The 16,273-nt window shown below is 39.8% G+C and overlaps 1 protein-coding gene across 5 annotated transcripts in view; it reads right to left on the minus strand.

The window, feature by feature from the left end:
• The window catches only part of Ppp3cc (protein phosphatase 3 catalytic subunit gamma), a 74,915-nt gene that overhangs the window by 35,760 nt on the left and 22,882 nt on the right, over positions 1 to 16,273 (minus strand). For all 5 annotated transcript variants that reach the window (XM_075950010.1, XM_075950011.1, XM_075950008.1 and 2 more), the window contains exons 2-4: positions 15,071 to 15,268; positions 14,373 to 14,497; positions 3,821 to 3,932 (exon numbers count right to left, since the gene is read on the minus strand). In XM_075950010.1, coding sequence (XP_075806125.1) covers positions 3,821 to 3,932; positions 14,373 to 14,497; positions 15,071 to 15,268 — 435 coding nt within the window. The remainder of the gene's footprint in view (positions 1 to 3,820; positions 3,933 to 14,372; positions 14,498 to 15,070; positions 15,269 to 16,273) is intronic.

A 16,273-nucleotide genomic window follows, 5' to 3' on the forward strand; every position in this document is an offset into this window, starting at 1 on the left:
GATTAAAGGTCTGCACCATGCCAGGCCAATTGAATTTTCTAGCCTAGCTGAAAAATTCTGAGGGTAAGGTAAACTTCTGTCATTCCTATAAGAGCAGCTTAGTAATTAAAAAGAAAACAAACTACACAGCACTTGACTCTATGGATATGCCATAATCTAACCAGGTCAAACTGCTACTCTAAAATAGTGTTGCAATAAACAGTATTTGTTCTTTTAAAGTCTGTTATAACAGTACTATTTTCATTAGGAAAGCACAGGAATTTCTGGGACTTGTCAGTAAGCAATCAAAACAAAACAAAACAGTTCATGAAACAACAGACTAATCTGCTTGAGAAATCTGGACCCAGAACTACGAGATGGGATCAATACACAAGGCTTCTTGCTTTCTAAGTACATAACAATAAAAGGACAGTATATAAAAATTAACTGCTGGGCCGGGCGGTGGTGGCACACACCTTTAATCCCAGCACTCCGGAGTCAGAGCCAGGTGGATCTCTGTGAGTTCGAGGCCAGCCTGGACTACAAGAGCTAGTTCCAGGACAGGAACCAAAAAGCTACGGAGAAACCCTGTCTCGAAAAATCCCCCCCCCCCCAAAATTAACTGTTAGCCAGGCATGATAACACATGCCTGTACTCTCAGGAGGATGAGGCAGAGGCGCACTGAGAGTTTGAGGCCAGCAGGGTAGCCTAATAGGCCCCGATCTTAAAACCACGTCTCCCAGCTGAGCAGTGGTGGTGCACACTCAGGAGGCAGAAGCAGGCGGGCCTCTGTGAGCCAAGGCCAGCTTTGAACTAACTGGTCTACAGTTAGTTCTAGGACATCCAAGGCCACACAGAGAAACCCTGTCTCAAACAAAGCAAAACAAATAAAAAAAGCATCTCTCCCAGCCAAGCAGTGGTGGTGCACACCTTTAATCCCAGAGGCAGGTGGATTTCTGTGAGTTCGAGGCCAGCCTGGTCTACATAGTGAGTTCTAGGACAGTCAGGGCTACACAGAGAAACCCTGTCTCAAAAACAAAACAAAACAAAAATTCAATCTCCCATTATAACTAAGAAAGAGTGTGATGCAGGCCTAGTGACACAGCCTGTAACCCCAACTAGCTAGGAGATACAAGGGCAATCTGGGGAACTTAGACTCTGCCTCAAAGTTAAAAGTAAAAATAGCACTGTTTCAAAAAAAAAAGAAAAAAAAGCAAATATTGATATGAGACAAGAAAAGCTTCTGCCCACATTCCTTAAAAAAGCAACAAGCCTGCAGCTGCACGCTCTGCAACTGATGTCACTTAACATTAATTACACGGTTCTGATCCTAAAAGCCTCAGTAGCCCATAGGCAAGATCGGCTTATCAGTAAACACCCAGGAAACACACACATGCTCTTTCCTTATATAGGAATAACATTTATATTTTTATTTTAGTGTGTATGCTTGCTCCAAGATTTATTTGCATCTTGCATGCAGCATTAGAATGAAACGGGAGGTACTATACAGGAGAATAAGTGACTGGGCTGAAGTATAGCTAGAAGCACACTGAAAACAAATAGAGACACAAGGTAAGAAACGCCGGGCAAAATAAGATGCTTAAAGCATTTCCTGAACCTACTGTTCTATCTTCTAAAAATAGAACCAATTATGGAACCAATTATGCTGATCACAAAAGAAATCTACTTCACTCTCCAGCACCAAAGTCCACAAAAAGAACAAACAAAAACTTTAGCTTAAAAGGGGCAAACAGGTGGGGAAATTACAGTAGATGTCCCTTAAAAAGCAAACCAAACAAAAAGCCTGAGCCTAGGTCTAATGAACTGCTGTTCTTAGCCTGGGCAATGTAGAGGACTCTCTGTCAAAGTCAAAACCACAACACCACAGCACTCAGAACAGGACATCCACAGAGGCAATTTTCTTGCCACCCACTTAATTCTAAGTACCAGCAGCTGACTTCCATCAAGTGTATTCCAGGGCCTTTGCCGGTTGTTTTATACATATTTAATTTTCTAGGCAAAAATAGTAATGTTTTAGAGAAACTGCAAAGTATTTCAAAATCTTAAAGGTTAGATGAAGGGGACAGAGAGTGAAGAGTTTTCAGACACTGGCACAGCATTCTTTTATTTCTTTTACACTGTCTATGCACATGCACCTACAAACATAATATCAAAATGTGGAGGTCAGAGGACAACTTTCAAGGAATCGATTCTCTGTTTCCTGCGGACTGAACTCGGTCATCAGGCTTAGGAGCAAGTGCTCAGCCATCTCACTGGCCCTACAGTCGTTCTTATTCAACTGCATACAGCCGAGTTACTAGAAATGCTTCAAAAACCTATTCATGAGCCAGTGAGATGGCTTAGGGGACACAGCACTGTTGCTGAGCCCACACCTGGATTCAATCTTCGGGACTCACACAGAAAGGAGAGCATCGACTCAAGGGCCTCCACATAAGCCAGGGCAAGTTCACCCCATGCACATACATAGAATTTAAAAAAAAAATCAATGTTAAAAAATATTTAATTACAGTGCTGAGGACTGAACTTAGGGCCTTTCACATACTCTACCACTGAAGTATACCCCAGCCTTAAAACACACACACACACACACACACACACAAACAAAACAAAACAAAACAAAACAAAACAAAACAAAACAATAAAAGCCTTGCCTTCAAGAGCCAGGAGTGGAGGCACACATCTACTCGAGAGACTGACAGATAGCCTGTCTATACAGGGAGTTTGAGGCCATCAAGGACTACATAGCAAGATCACATCTTTAAGAAAGCAAAGAAATTAAAAAGCCCTTCAAATAAAGGTCCCCAACTGAGTAATTTTTAGATTAGCAACTTGAAAAAAAATTACAAAAATAGTACATAATGATGGCAAAAAATAATTCAAACAGTACTAGAAAAATATTAAAATAAGACCTGACTCAGCACTTCAGAAGTAAACACTAGTGCCAGTTTCTTCTTCACATAGTGTGCACGGTTAGCAAATGGCTTCTCTCAGCCAACAGCACATCTGGCCCTGCTAAATATGACAAGACATATGTGTGAGCTCACTAACATACAGTCTGCATGATACATTCTGACAAGTCAAAATACGGAGAAAAGGGAATGTATATCTGCGATTTTCACAAATATTGCGAAATTGCTGTCTAAATACTTGACACCAATTCAAATACCTACCAAGAGTAAATCTAAGTTGATAAGTTCCTGGTTATTATGGTCTAATGGTATCTTTATTTCAGAAAGTTTCTGGGGCTGGAATGATCTGAAGATCCTGCATTTGCAACAGAATTTAGTGTCTGACCAAATCTGTTGTTGTTGAGAGAGCCCAAACTGACCTTGAATTCACCACATAGCCAAGGCTTGCCCTGAATGCCTTATCCTCTTTCCTTCACCTCTCGAGTGCTGGGATTATAGACATGAACACTAAACCTGGCTTACCATTTCCTTTAATAACTCTGACCTTTCCTTTCAGGCTCTCCTGGGAGGAAGGCTGCCATTATAACCACCCCATGTCCAATACAGGACACTACTGGCAACTCAGTATGAACACACGGTAAAGTGACATGTGGGTGTTGAATAAACTCATTCTCTGATAACAGTGTAGGAGCACCCAATTTTTCTTCTTCGTTTTCTTTTAAACAAGGTCTCACTCTATAGCCCAAGTTGGCTTCAACCTTGGGGTAGTCCTACTGCTTCAGCCTCCCGAGTGTTGAGTTACAGGCGAGAGACACCAAGCCTCACTCACTATTTTTATTTAGAAGGTATGATCTTAAGTGAGCATGGCAGCACATGAAACAACTGAACAGTCCCTGAAGATGCATACTTACATTCCTGTTTGAAGGTGAAGTACTCTGTGAGATGCCTGCATTCATGATTTCCTCGAAGCAGAAACAATGTTCTAGGATAGTTAATCTTTAAACTCCATAAATACAGCACACACTAGGAGACACAAAGGATAATGTTCTTCATGACCACAACAGTACATAAAGACAATTTAACTAAATTGAAATGACGTGCTCTATGGTATAGCTCACTGAAAGTCCCAAACTGAAAAATGCAATCTTCTAGCTTTTGAAAGTTACTCTTAAAGTTGATAGAATAAGCAGCCTTCATAAAAAATCTCTCCCAAATATTTAACTGAGAACTCTCTGGGCAAAGCTACCCACATACATACCAGAGTCCTAAAATCTGCACCACTATTTTACAGTGGAAAAAAAACTAGGACTAGGAACAAGGCAAGATTATTAACTGTCACTCTTCAACATTACAATAAAGGTGTTAGCAATATAATTAGACAAATGAGATCAAGTAAAGGCTTCAGAATGGGTAAGGAAAAATGTAAAGTATCGTTATGTGCAGATGATATAATTGTATAACTGAAGAAAAACAAAAAACAATGATAAAAGCAGCATAAATAATAGAATTCAGCAAAATAGGATATAAATTTGAATATGTAAATAAACAAGCTTTTATATAAAAGTATGAAATAGAGTAACATAGTATAAAAATTTCATTCAAAGCCGGGCATTGGTGGCACATGCCTTGGCACTCGCCTTTAATCCCAGCACTCAGGAGGCAGATGCAGGTGGATTTCTGTGAGTTCCAGGCCAGCCTGATCTATAGAGCAAGTTCCAGGGCAGCCAGGAATACAGAGAAACCCTGTCTCGAAAAACAAAAACAACAAAAAAATAAAAATTATAAAACTAAAAGTTACATTTAGAACAGCAACAAAAAGGCTAGGGTAGAATATCTGCTTAGCATGCACAAGGTCCTAAGTTCAAATCCCAGAACCCATAAAAAACAAAATATAATGCCCCACACCCATAATACTAGAACTTGAGAGGTGGAAGCAGAAGAATCTGTGAGGAACCAGTAGTTAAGGTCAACCTTGTCTACACAGTAAATTGAAGCAACTTAAGCTATGTGCCACATTGTCTCAAAAAAACAAAAACAACAATGTTCTGAGTCAGACATGAAGTACAGACCTCACATACTTGTACTCAGGCAAAAAGATCATGAATTCAAGGCTAGGTCAGACAACATAAGGAGTTCTAGATCAGCCTGGTTACATAATAAAACCTAAGTTCATTAAAAATAAAGAAACTGTGCCCTACCATATGCCACAATACAGCAGTATTTTACCACAGTCCAGAAACGGATCCAAGCTCATGGGACAGACATCTACAGTAAAAGTGGCATCTCAAGTCATTGGGTGAAAGCTGTGCATGGCAGCCATGACGGCAACCCCAGCACTGAGTAGACTAAAGAGGAAGACTGCCGTCAATTGGAGGCTAGCCTGTGCTACAGTATACAATCTTGTCTCATAAAAACAGAAAAATAAAATAAGGTCACTTTTAAATAAACGTCTCTGGGGTTGGATGCCATTTCAAAAGAATAAAAACAGCTCTAATGTTACATAGCACCCAACAAGTGACAAGAGAACAAGTGATCAGTATTGAAAAGAAGCTCTAGAAGGATGCATGGCTGTAGGAAAGAGATTGTAATGAGAGGTCCACAGGCGAGAAAACACAACACATTTCACTATGTGAAAAGGAAGGTCCACAGGGGCTGGAGAGCTGGCTCAGCAGTAAAGGCACTCATTGCTCTTCAGAGGCCCTGGGCTCAGTTCCCAGCACCCATGTGGCGATTCACAACCATGCAGTCCCAGAACATCTGATACCCTCTTCTGACCTCTGGGATGCCAGGCACGTACATGGTGCACACATATACATACTGGTCAACACTAACATACATAAAATAAATAGATCTAAAGACAAAGAAAAAAATTACACAGTAAAGACAATACAGCAAAAACTGACAAAACTACATTATTAACTTAACTCTTGACCCATTTTTAAGTCATGTACTTTCACCAATATGAAAATATATACACATGCTACAACATTGTCATAGCAAAATACTGGCAATAACATATACATACACACACTAAGCAACACCATGACACTATAAAAAAAGAACAAGAAAGAACTGTGTAAACTGTTTTGTCTATTACTGCTATCTCTTATCCATATCACAGACATTATCAAATTCTAAAATCTGAAATACTCCAAAATCTGAAACTCTCTGAGTGCCAACATGATACTCCAAAAGATCTGACTCCGGAGCATTTCAGATTTTACTTCTGGATGAAGGATGCTACACTGGTAAAGTCTATGCAAATGCTTTGATGCCCAAAAACCTCTGCAATAGAAAACATATCTGTCTCAAGCTTTTCAGACACAAGGACTCAAACTCTATTATGACTCCTACCTGGGGTCTCTCTGCCTGTCCTTAGGCTCTAGCAGTCAGTCACTACATAACAGAGTAATTGTTCTAAGACACAAACATGGCTATGCTACTCCTCACAAAGCCCCCAAAACATTAAAATAAGAGCAATTGAAATAACAACCCAGTGGCTTCATAACACATTCAGAACAAACCTAAACGCCCTGCCAGCACCTAACCTCTGCCTGCCTCCCCGCTACATCCCCACATCCCTATGCCTGTTCTCACCACCCCAGCCTTGTTACACTTCCCATTTCTCTACACCAGCTCTCAAGATCATTCCAGTTTCTACCCAAAGGTTACTGCTTCTGAAAGTCTTGCCCTGACTGATTCAAAAAATTAGTTGTTCCTATTTCCCTTTATCCTTTTATTCAACTTTATCTTCATGGATAGTAAACAAACAATATGTTCCTGCACCTCAAGAGAAAATCAAGAACTTAACTTTTAAGGATTTGATTTAAGGAAAAGTCAGATGTGCTATTAAAGATGTATTAAAGTGAGGTGACCAGTGGGTAAAAGAGCCTGCTGTGTAAGTCTGGTGACCTGAGTTCAATCTGGAGAACTTACATAAGGGTGAAAGGACATAACAAACTCCACAAAGTTGTTCTCTGACCTCTACAAGTGCACGGTAGCATGCACACACCCCACCCCCATATAGTAATTTTTTAAATTAAAGATATATTCAACAAGACACTAGCTTCAGCAATGTACAGAACAAAATGGAAAATGAGCTTGTACCTCTTTCAGTGCAATGATACAAAATCTAATTAACTGGGCCTGAGAGATAAACCTGGGGGTTAAGGAATTTGCTGCCTAGCCCAACAACCTGAGTTCAATTCTTGGGATCCACAAAGTGGAAAGAACTCATTCCTATAAGTTGTCCTTTGGCCTCTATAGGCATGTATGTAAACACACGTGCACACACACACACACATACACACACACACGAACACAGCCACAAAGCCATTTAACATTCTAGAAGGGAGGACAGACTGTTAAAGTTAAAACCTTCCTTTTTATTTAAACAGAAAAGGGGAAATGGTGTGGGAAGTCCTTCTGAATATGTGTTGCTTTTATTGGCTAATGAAAAAAGAAGCTGCTTTCAACCAGAATATAGCCAGGCTGGAAAAGCTATAGAGAAAGTAGGTGGAGTCAGTGAGAAGCCACATAGCCACCACAGGAGACAGTTGCCTCCGCCAGAGCCCACTGAAACTTTGCCAGTAGGCCACGACCCCATGGTGATGCACAGATTAATGGAGATGGGTTAGTTTACAATATAAGAGCTAGCTAGAAATACGCTTAAGCTATTGGCCAAATAGTATTGCAAATAATATAGTTTCTGTGTGATTGGCCAAGAACAAACAAACAACCTCTGCCTACAGGGACAGATGTGTGGTGATGGTCTCAGCACTGTCACAGAGAGACCAGCCCCTCTCCTGCTTGTCATCAGTCTATGACTCACAGAGGTCTGCTTTTCACCCTTAGTCCCACCTCACAGTCACCACAGTCAGGAATTGGCTGCCTCAGGACACACCTCCAAATTTGAAATGATAGGGTGGAATAGATGTCCAAAAGCTTTACCCTGTACCCAAAGCACAGGGAAGGCAAACACAGAAGAAACAGGAGTTCAAAGTCACCTTGGCTTCACAGTGAATTCGAGGCCAGTCTGGACTTTCTGAAATTCTGCATCAAACAAAGTAAAACAAACCTCAAAGTTTTAACTTTTCCAGAGCCTTTTTATATAAGAAAGATGTCCATAAAACAGACAAGCAAACAGAAACAAGAATAGTGCCAGAAAGCTATCTCTATGATGGTGGGTAGAAGAGGCCTTTGCTTGTCCCTTACAGATGGCAGGAAATAGATATGCCTTAACAAGTTCAGACCAACCAGAAGTTGTTCCCCGGCCTGGGATAAAAGCCTTCCTTTCTTGAATCTGAAATTCTCCTTCCAATTCCAATTCTAGTTTCTGGAGCAAAAAAGGGGTTTTGTTACTAAGGAGGAAGTAGGAAAAGGTGCTAAGCAACCTTCTATAAGCCTATTTATCCAATACTAAAGGAATGTTAAAAAATAAATTATATTTGTGCCATTAATTATATGCCTTTGTAGAAAAATTAATGACAAAATGCTTTTAGCATGAAATTGAATGGAAAAGACTACAAAAGGAATACTCATGATAGTCTAATTTCTTTTTTAAAATGCATACAAGGGACTGGAAAGATGGCTCAGCAGTTAAGAGCACTCCATTCTCTTACAGAGGACCCAGATTCAGTTCCCAGCCTCCCCATGGTGGCTTACAGCCATCTGTAACTCCAGTCCCAGGGGTCTGACTCCCTCTTCTGGCTTCTGTGGGCATTTACACACACATAGTACACATACATGTAGGTAAAATACCCATATACTCATAAATAAATAAAATCTTAAAAAAGGACTTGCAATATTAGAAAATACATATAAAAGATTATAACAACAACCACAAAAAGTTGAGGGTAAGGGAATAGCTCAGTAGTACAGTAGATAGCTGTGGTGTATGAGGGTCTGGATTTCCTCTCCAGGTAAAAAGAAAAATAAAAAATAAAAAGACAGTGGCTTGAGAGACACCGCTCTTCAGAGAACCCAAGTTCATCTTGCAGCTCAAAACTGCCTGTAACTCTGTCTCCAGGGGAATCTGAAACCCTCTTCCACCCCATAGGCACTTGTATACAAGTAGCATAAGCTCCCTCCCTGATGGAGGAAGGTCATTGGTTAAATAAAAAGAAACTGCTTGGCTCTCATTGGTTAGGAGATAGGTGGGAGGAGTAAACAGAACAAAACGCTGGGAGGAAGAGGAAGTGAGGTCAGACTCCACAGCTCTCCTCTCGGGAGCAGACGCCTCAGCAGAGACGCCATGATCCCTGCTCCAGGGAAGATGCACGCTATGAAGCTCCGACCCAGGATGGACTTAGGCTAGAATCTTTCCCGGTAAGACCGGTGCTCACAGATTATTAGAGATGGGTTGATTGGGATATCAGAATTAGCCAGTAAGGGCTAGAGCTAAGGGCCAAGCAGTGATTAAAAGAATACAGTGTCTGTGTAATTATTTCGGGGCATAAGCTAGCCGGGCAGGCGGCTGGGGTGTTGGGGACGCAGCCCCGCCACCGCTCCATATTACTACACCTCCCTCCCTCTCTCTCATGCACAAAAGCACACAAATTAATTTTTTTAAATAAAATAAAAAATTAGAACATTTTGAATCACGAGTTTATGTGCATTGAGGTATGACATGTGCATGTAAGGGGTCAGAATTTTTAGAGCTGGGTTACAGGCTTTGTGAGCCACCTGACATGGGTGCTGGGAACAGAACTCTGGTCCTCTGCAAGGGCAGTACAAGCTCTGAACCACTAAGTGATTTTTCTAGCCACTAAAATAAAAGTCACATAGTGGTTTATGCTTATACTCCCAGCACTTGGGAGGTGGAGACACACACATAACAAGCTTGGGGCTTTGGCTATATAAGATGCTATCTCAAAAAACTGGGAGGGGTGGTAGCTGGAGAGATGGTTCAGCAGTTAAGACCATTTATTGCTCCTCTAGAGGACCTGGGTTTAGTTTCCAGGACCCACACATGGAGATTCACATCCTCCTAGAACTCCAGCTCCAAGGATCTGACTGCTGTCTTCTAACATCCTTTGCACCAGGCATGCACTTAATTAAAGCCAGGCAACATTTATACACGTAAAATCCAAGTAAATAGAATCTTAAAAGGAAAACACCTTTTAATTAGTCACCACTGTACCTAAAACTTTCAAGTTATTATAAAAAAGTCAATATAAAAACCCATCAAATAATGTCAAACACAAACTACAATTTGTTAATATTCATTCATTCACCCAACCGGGTGCCTATTATATATCAGGAGACTATCAGGAGCTCCCTAAAATTCATTTCTATTATTTTTAATTATGTGTGTATGCCGGTGTATAAGTATAAGCACATGAGGGCAGGTGTCCAAAGAGTTATTTGGATCCCCTGGAGTTGGAGTTATAGGCAGTTGTGAACTGCCTGATATGTGTGTTGAGAGTCAAACTTGGGTCCTCTACAAAAACATTACATGCTTTTACCCACTAAGCCACCTTACTAGCCCTCTGGGTAAGGTCTTAATATGAAGATTACTACTTCTAATGACAGGAACACTTCTGCTCTACAGAAAGACACGCTCAACAAGGGAGCCTTTTGCTAGATCCTCCAGAGAATATGAATCTTATTCTTTCTGTGTGAAGATGGGGATGCTAGGCTAGTGTTCTAGTGCTGAGTGACATCCTCCACCCGAATCTTAGTCTTGATTTTATCTCTACAGCCTGCTATGAAGTTGGTTCTCAGGAACTTATTGATAAAGGAGAGGAAGAGCATGTAACACAAAGTTTCCTGAAAATGGCATATAGGTGTAGTGGTATTTCAATTGTATCCTAATAAATAAAGACTGCCTGAAGATCTCAGAGTAAAACAGTCCCACTGGCCAGCCTTACAGACCAGGATATGGTAACCTTTAATCCCAGCAGCCACAGTGACACACACCTTTAATTCCAGTAGCCATACTAGTTGCCATAGAAACTGGATGGTGCATGCCTTTAATCCCAGCCCTAGAGAGGATTATAAAATGGGAGGAAACAGCTCTCAACATACAGTCTCATTCTGAGATCCCTGGAGGCAGAATGGCCATTTGAGACTGAGGTCGAGGTAAAAGCCTGGCTGGCTGCTTTGCTTTTCGCATCTTCAGGTTGAACCCCAATTTCTGACCCTGAGTTTTTATTAATCATGTTTCATATAGGCACAAAGCTCACTGTGAATTTTAAAATGTAATTTAGCAATTGTATCAATGAATTGAAACTATTTAAAAACCAGGAATTAGAGCCAGAGGAGGGCATACGCCTGTAGTTCCAGCTATTTGGGAGGCTGAAGCAGAAATTCAACACCAACCTGTTTATACAGCAAGCTCTAGGACAGCCAAGGCTACAAAGAGAAAACACATCTCAGAAGAAAGAAAAATCCTACTTGGGTAACATAAAGACACCTGCCTCTAAAACAAAACAAAAGCCCAAGGGCTGGGATGTTGCTCAGTGGTAGAATTCATGCTGGGTTTAATCCCCAGCACCTAAATTTTAAAAATAAATTAAAGCTTTAAAAGCCTATTTTTAAACTATAGTTTAAAAAAGTGATAACAATAAATAATTAGAAAATATTTTGTCACATTTAAAATTTTATTTTTTCAAATTATGCATCTATCTGTTCTGTGTGCATGAGACCAGGTGCTGAAAGATGCCAGAAACATCTCCTCTTTCCTAGAGCAAGAGTTAAAGATGGTTGTGATCCACAAGCAGATGTGGGTGCTAGGAACTGAAATCAGGTCCTTTGTAAAAGCAGTCTGTGTTCTTAACGACTGAGCTATCTTCCCAGCCCCAATATTTTATGTCTAATACGTTGTTCCAGGGAATAGGGATGTAGCTCAGTTGGTGGAGCATTTCCCTAGCATGCACAAAGTCCAGGGCTCCATCTTCAGCACTATGTAAATATCAAGGAAGCACGACACAGAAGGGTCAGAAGTTCAAGGTCATCCTCAGCTATACAGCAAGTTTGAGTCTAAGTCACATGAAACACTGCTTAAATAAAAACAAAAACAACAACAAAAATGCATTTCATTAAGTAAAACAATGAATAACTGAGAACATTCTATAGTCTTTCCTTCTGTCTCTTAAATCATTTCATGTTAACAAACCCATAAAGAAAAACCCAGTGTGCCTTTTGAACACCCACCCTTTTGAGATGATGTGCTGGCAATAGGAAGGCTTTCAAGGACAAAGTCTAGAAGCATGACCTCCACTCATCCCAGGACCTAGTTAGAGGACGGGTGTGAGTGCCACTGAGCAGCAGGACAAGGCACAGCAGTGAGACGCTAGGCAAGCACTGTGCCACCGAACTGCATCCCTAGCTCCTGACACTGCCATTTAACTGAAGAGTAAAATAAAAATACTTTGTTGTTCATTCTTCCTGGGACTTTAGACCTGGCTCTTCTTCGAACACTGGGGTAAGACAGACAAATTATATTTAAGAACAACGCTATGCTGGGATTAAAGGTGTGCATTACCATCACCAGGACAGAGGCAGAATTCTAATAATACATGTTGAGTCTAAATGCTATTAGCAAATGAGATTCTGCATTTAATTTTTGGATTTTTTTTTTCTTTACAGAGAAGCTCATGCAACCCAGGCTGGCATCAAACTCATTTATGTAGCTGAGGATAACTTTGATCTCAGAGGCAGGTGGATCTCTGTCAGTTGGAGGCCAGCTTGGTCTAGAGAGCAAGTTCTATGATGGTCAAGTCTATACAGAAAAACCCTGTCTCAAAAAAACAAAACAAAACAAGAACAAAAACAAACAAAAAGGAATTCTGGCTCTGCAAATTACAAGAAAAATCAAACAAGTTCTTACTTAAATTACTGTTTTTTTAAATGTATAAGGTTAATGATTTAAATAAAATTAGATGCAATGCTACAAAGGAATATATATATGATATCTTATTTTCTAAATAATAAAGTTGCTTTTGTAAGAAAATGAACATTTTGGAACCAAATGTGTTGAATTTAGTATAAAGGTTTCTTTGGATTGTTTCTGTTTCTCTCTCCTAGAATGGCAACATTGTAATCTTGAGATATCAAATACCATATGCAATTTTATGAGAAATAGACTTTACTTGTTGATTGTTACCTATATTTTGTGAAATAATGGCATAACACAAACCTTCAGTATCTGATATCTACCCTTCTCTGTTTTAAGCCAATACCTGTGCAGCTGCTGACAGTGAGCAGAGGTGCAGGTGGTCTCTGAGTCCATGTACAGTATATTTAGAGTAACTGTGTTCTTCCTGCAACTAGGTTACATCGCTGCCAAAATGTAAAACGTCATAAATCAAATACTTTAAAAGAGTTTCCTAGAAATAGCTTTACTCTAGATTCCGTAACATTAACATCCTTTTATCAATGAAGTTCTTTCGTGCTCGTTTATCCTCATTTTGTTTTCTTAATAAAACCTCTCAGAATTTAAAAACAACAACAACAAAAAAGACCAATGCTATGAGAAGAAGAAGGAGAAAAAGAACTTTTCTCTACCAGGAGCAACCTAGTGCAGCAAATTCTCACACTGTGAAGAGCACACAGCCTAAGACACCACAACACTATACAATCTGTGGTCTCATGTTCTTTCTGTATTACAAACTTGACTATGAAGACTTCTTCAAAAGGATCCTTTACTTGTAAAGCCACAGATACACATCAAGCCGGGCGGCAGTGGTGCACGCCTTTAATCCCAGCACTTGGGAGGCAGAGGCAGGTGGATCTCTGTGAGTTCAAGACCAGCCTGGTCTACAAGAGCTAGTTCTAGGACAGGCTCCAAAGCTACAGAGAAACCTTGTCTCAAAACCAAAAAAACAAAAACAACAACAATGACAAAAAAAAACCCCAGATACACATCAAACATGAATGTGCTATAACTGCATGGTACTCAAGTGTTTGAATTAAGGCCTAAAATAATGTTATGTTTACATACAAAAGCATATAATTGTTTTTAATTCTACTCATGTTCCCATCATTTACTTCTTAAATATATAAAGGAATTCAGTTTTTATTAGCTCCACCTCATGTTTTGCCTTCCAAAGAACATACTGTCTGCCATGTGCAACAGGACCAGAAATCACTCCAGTAAGGAACTCCCGATGCCAAGTTCTCAGAGGAAGACAGCCTAAGAGTCAACTACAGCCTTATAATTAAGGTTAGCTAATCCAGACACTGTTTAACATGAAGAGTTATGTATGTGCCTTCTATATAGCCCAGACAGCATCTTCAAAGTAGAAAACTTAGCAAATACTTACTTTCAAAATTAGCAAGTTAAAAAAAAGAACAGATTTTTTTAAAAAATAAAACAATTCTCTATTAGTTAAATGTCAAATGTAAGAAAGTGGATAAATTCTAGCAGTGTTCACATCTTAAGCTGCTCTCCAGATGGATGGAAAGCAGATCTTAGAAGAAGGTGGTACAATAGGGGAAGAAGAGCCAAGGTAATCTTACCTCTATACTGAAATAGCCTCTGTCCACATAGTCACCCAGAAAGAGGTAGCGAGTAGTACTAGGTGATCCCCCAACTTCAAACAACTTCATCAGGTCAAAGAATTGTCCATGAATATCACCACACACTTCATAAGAAAGACAACAGGTAAAAATAATAAATTAGCAGGAAAACGACATTAGAGCAACAGGGATCAAATGTAACTTTTAATTTAATCACTTTGGCTTTTGACTAGACTTCTGTATAATTAGTTAGTCGTGCTAAATATTACACAGTTAAGAGTGTACTTTTTAAAAAAAAAGATTTATTTTTAAGTGTGTGTGTGTGTGTGTGTGTGTGTGTGTGTGTGTGTGTGCGCGCGCGCATGTATCTGTCTGTGTGGGGGTATGTACATGAGTACAGGTGTCCACAGAGGCCAGAGGTGGAGGATTCTCCCTATAGCTGGAGTTACAATGGCTATGACCCACAGAACAGATACTTGGAATGAAAATCTAGACCTCTGCAAGAATAGTATGTTCTCTTAACCACCAAGCTTAAGCCTCTAATGTTGGTTGTTAAGGAACAAAAGTCATTCTAACCAATGTCTAGACTATTTTTAAAATTCCTAGAAATATTTATTACACTCATTTTAGTTGGCTTTTTGTAATCATTTCTCAGAATAAGTGCAAATCTAAGGGCCCCATATAGGTGCACTTCATACCTGTGACTGGAGCATCCACTTCTATCATAGTCTTCTCTTGCCTCAGGATGGCAGCCCCATCGTTGATTATCTTTAAGGCCACCTCCTCTTCTACCCGGCCCTCTTTGACCAAATGGTTTTTCAAAACATCCATTTTAGGTTTCCCATTCTCAAATACTTCCTTCAAAGTTAGCCGTTGGGTTGGAGGAAAGGGGACAGCTAAAAAGACAAAAAAAATTTTTTTTTAAATATTTAAAGGCACAGATAACAATCAAAAACCTACTTTTAAAAATAAACTAAACCTAATAAGCAATTATTACTTCACAGTATTAGAATGTGAAAAAATTCCAAGATACTACATATCAGAATTGATAATTCTAATTTTAAAATAGTCACAGTTCAAATCATATCCTGTCTGTACATTTATTTCAACACACACACACTGAATAAATGAATGGGTGAATAAATGAATGAATGCAACAATATAGGTTTTGATAAAGCAGATGACTGAAGATGTAGCTCAGTTGGTGGAGTTGTTTCCCTTGAACAGACAAAGCCCTGGGTTCAGACCCCCAATATTACATAAAACAGGCTTTGTAATCCCATCACCTGGAATGTGAGGCAGTTGGGACAGAAGTTTGTTGCAGTAGGGCCCACTTGTTTGTCCCGGCCGCCCAGATAGCTTAGCCCTGAAATAACCACACAGAAACTGTATTAATTAAATTACTGCTTGGCTCATTAGCTCTAACTTCTTATTGGCTAACTCCTACATCTTAATTTAACCCATTTCTATTAATCTGTATATCACCACGAGGTCGTGGCCTACCAGCCCAGTTTTGGCACATCTGACTCCGGCAGCAGCTCCATAGCCTTGTCCTGGCTCTGCCCTTTTTCCTCCCAGCATTTATTTTCCTCTTCCCCGCCTACCTAAGTTCTTTCCTATCAACAGGCCAAGGCAGTTTCTTTATTTATTAATGGTATTCAAGCATACAGAGGGAAATCTCATATCAGAAGTTCAAGGTCATTCTCATATACAAAGGGAGTTCAAAGCCAAACTGGGTAATATAGGGCCCTGAAACCATTTAGTACCCATTCCCAATGTCTGTCCTAACATAACTTTCAACTCTCAGGTAAAACCTTTGGGCTGCATTAATTTGACAGTCTGCTAGCTTTCACCAACCCTAAAACTAAGAATTTCATTCAGATAACATCTCAGATCTATAA

This window comes from Microtus pennsylvanicus, chromosome 15 (assembly GCF_037038515.1).
Source record: "Microtus pennsylvanicus isolate mMicPen1 chromosome 15, mMicPen1.hap1, whole genome shotgun sequence".
In the NCBI taxonomy this organism is placed as follows: domain Eukaryota; kingdom Metazoa; phylum Chordata; class Mammalia; order Rodentia; family Cricetidae; genus Microtus; species Microtus pennsylvanicus.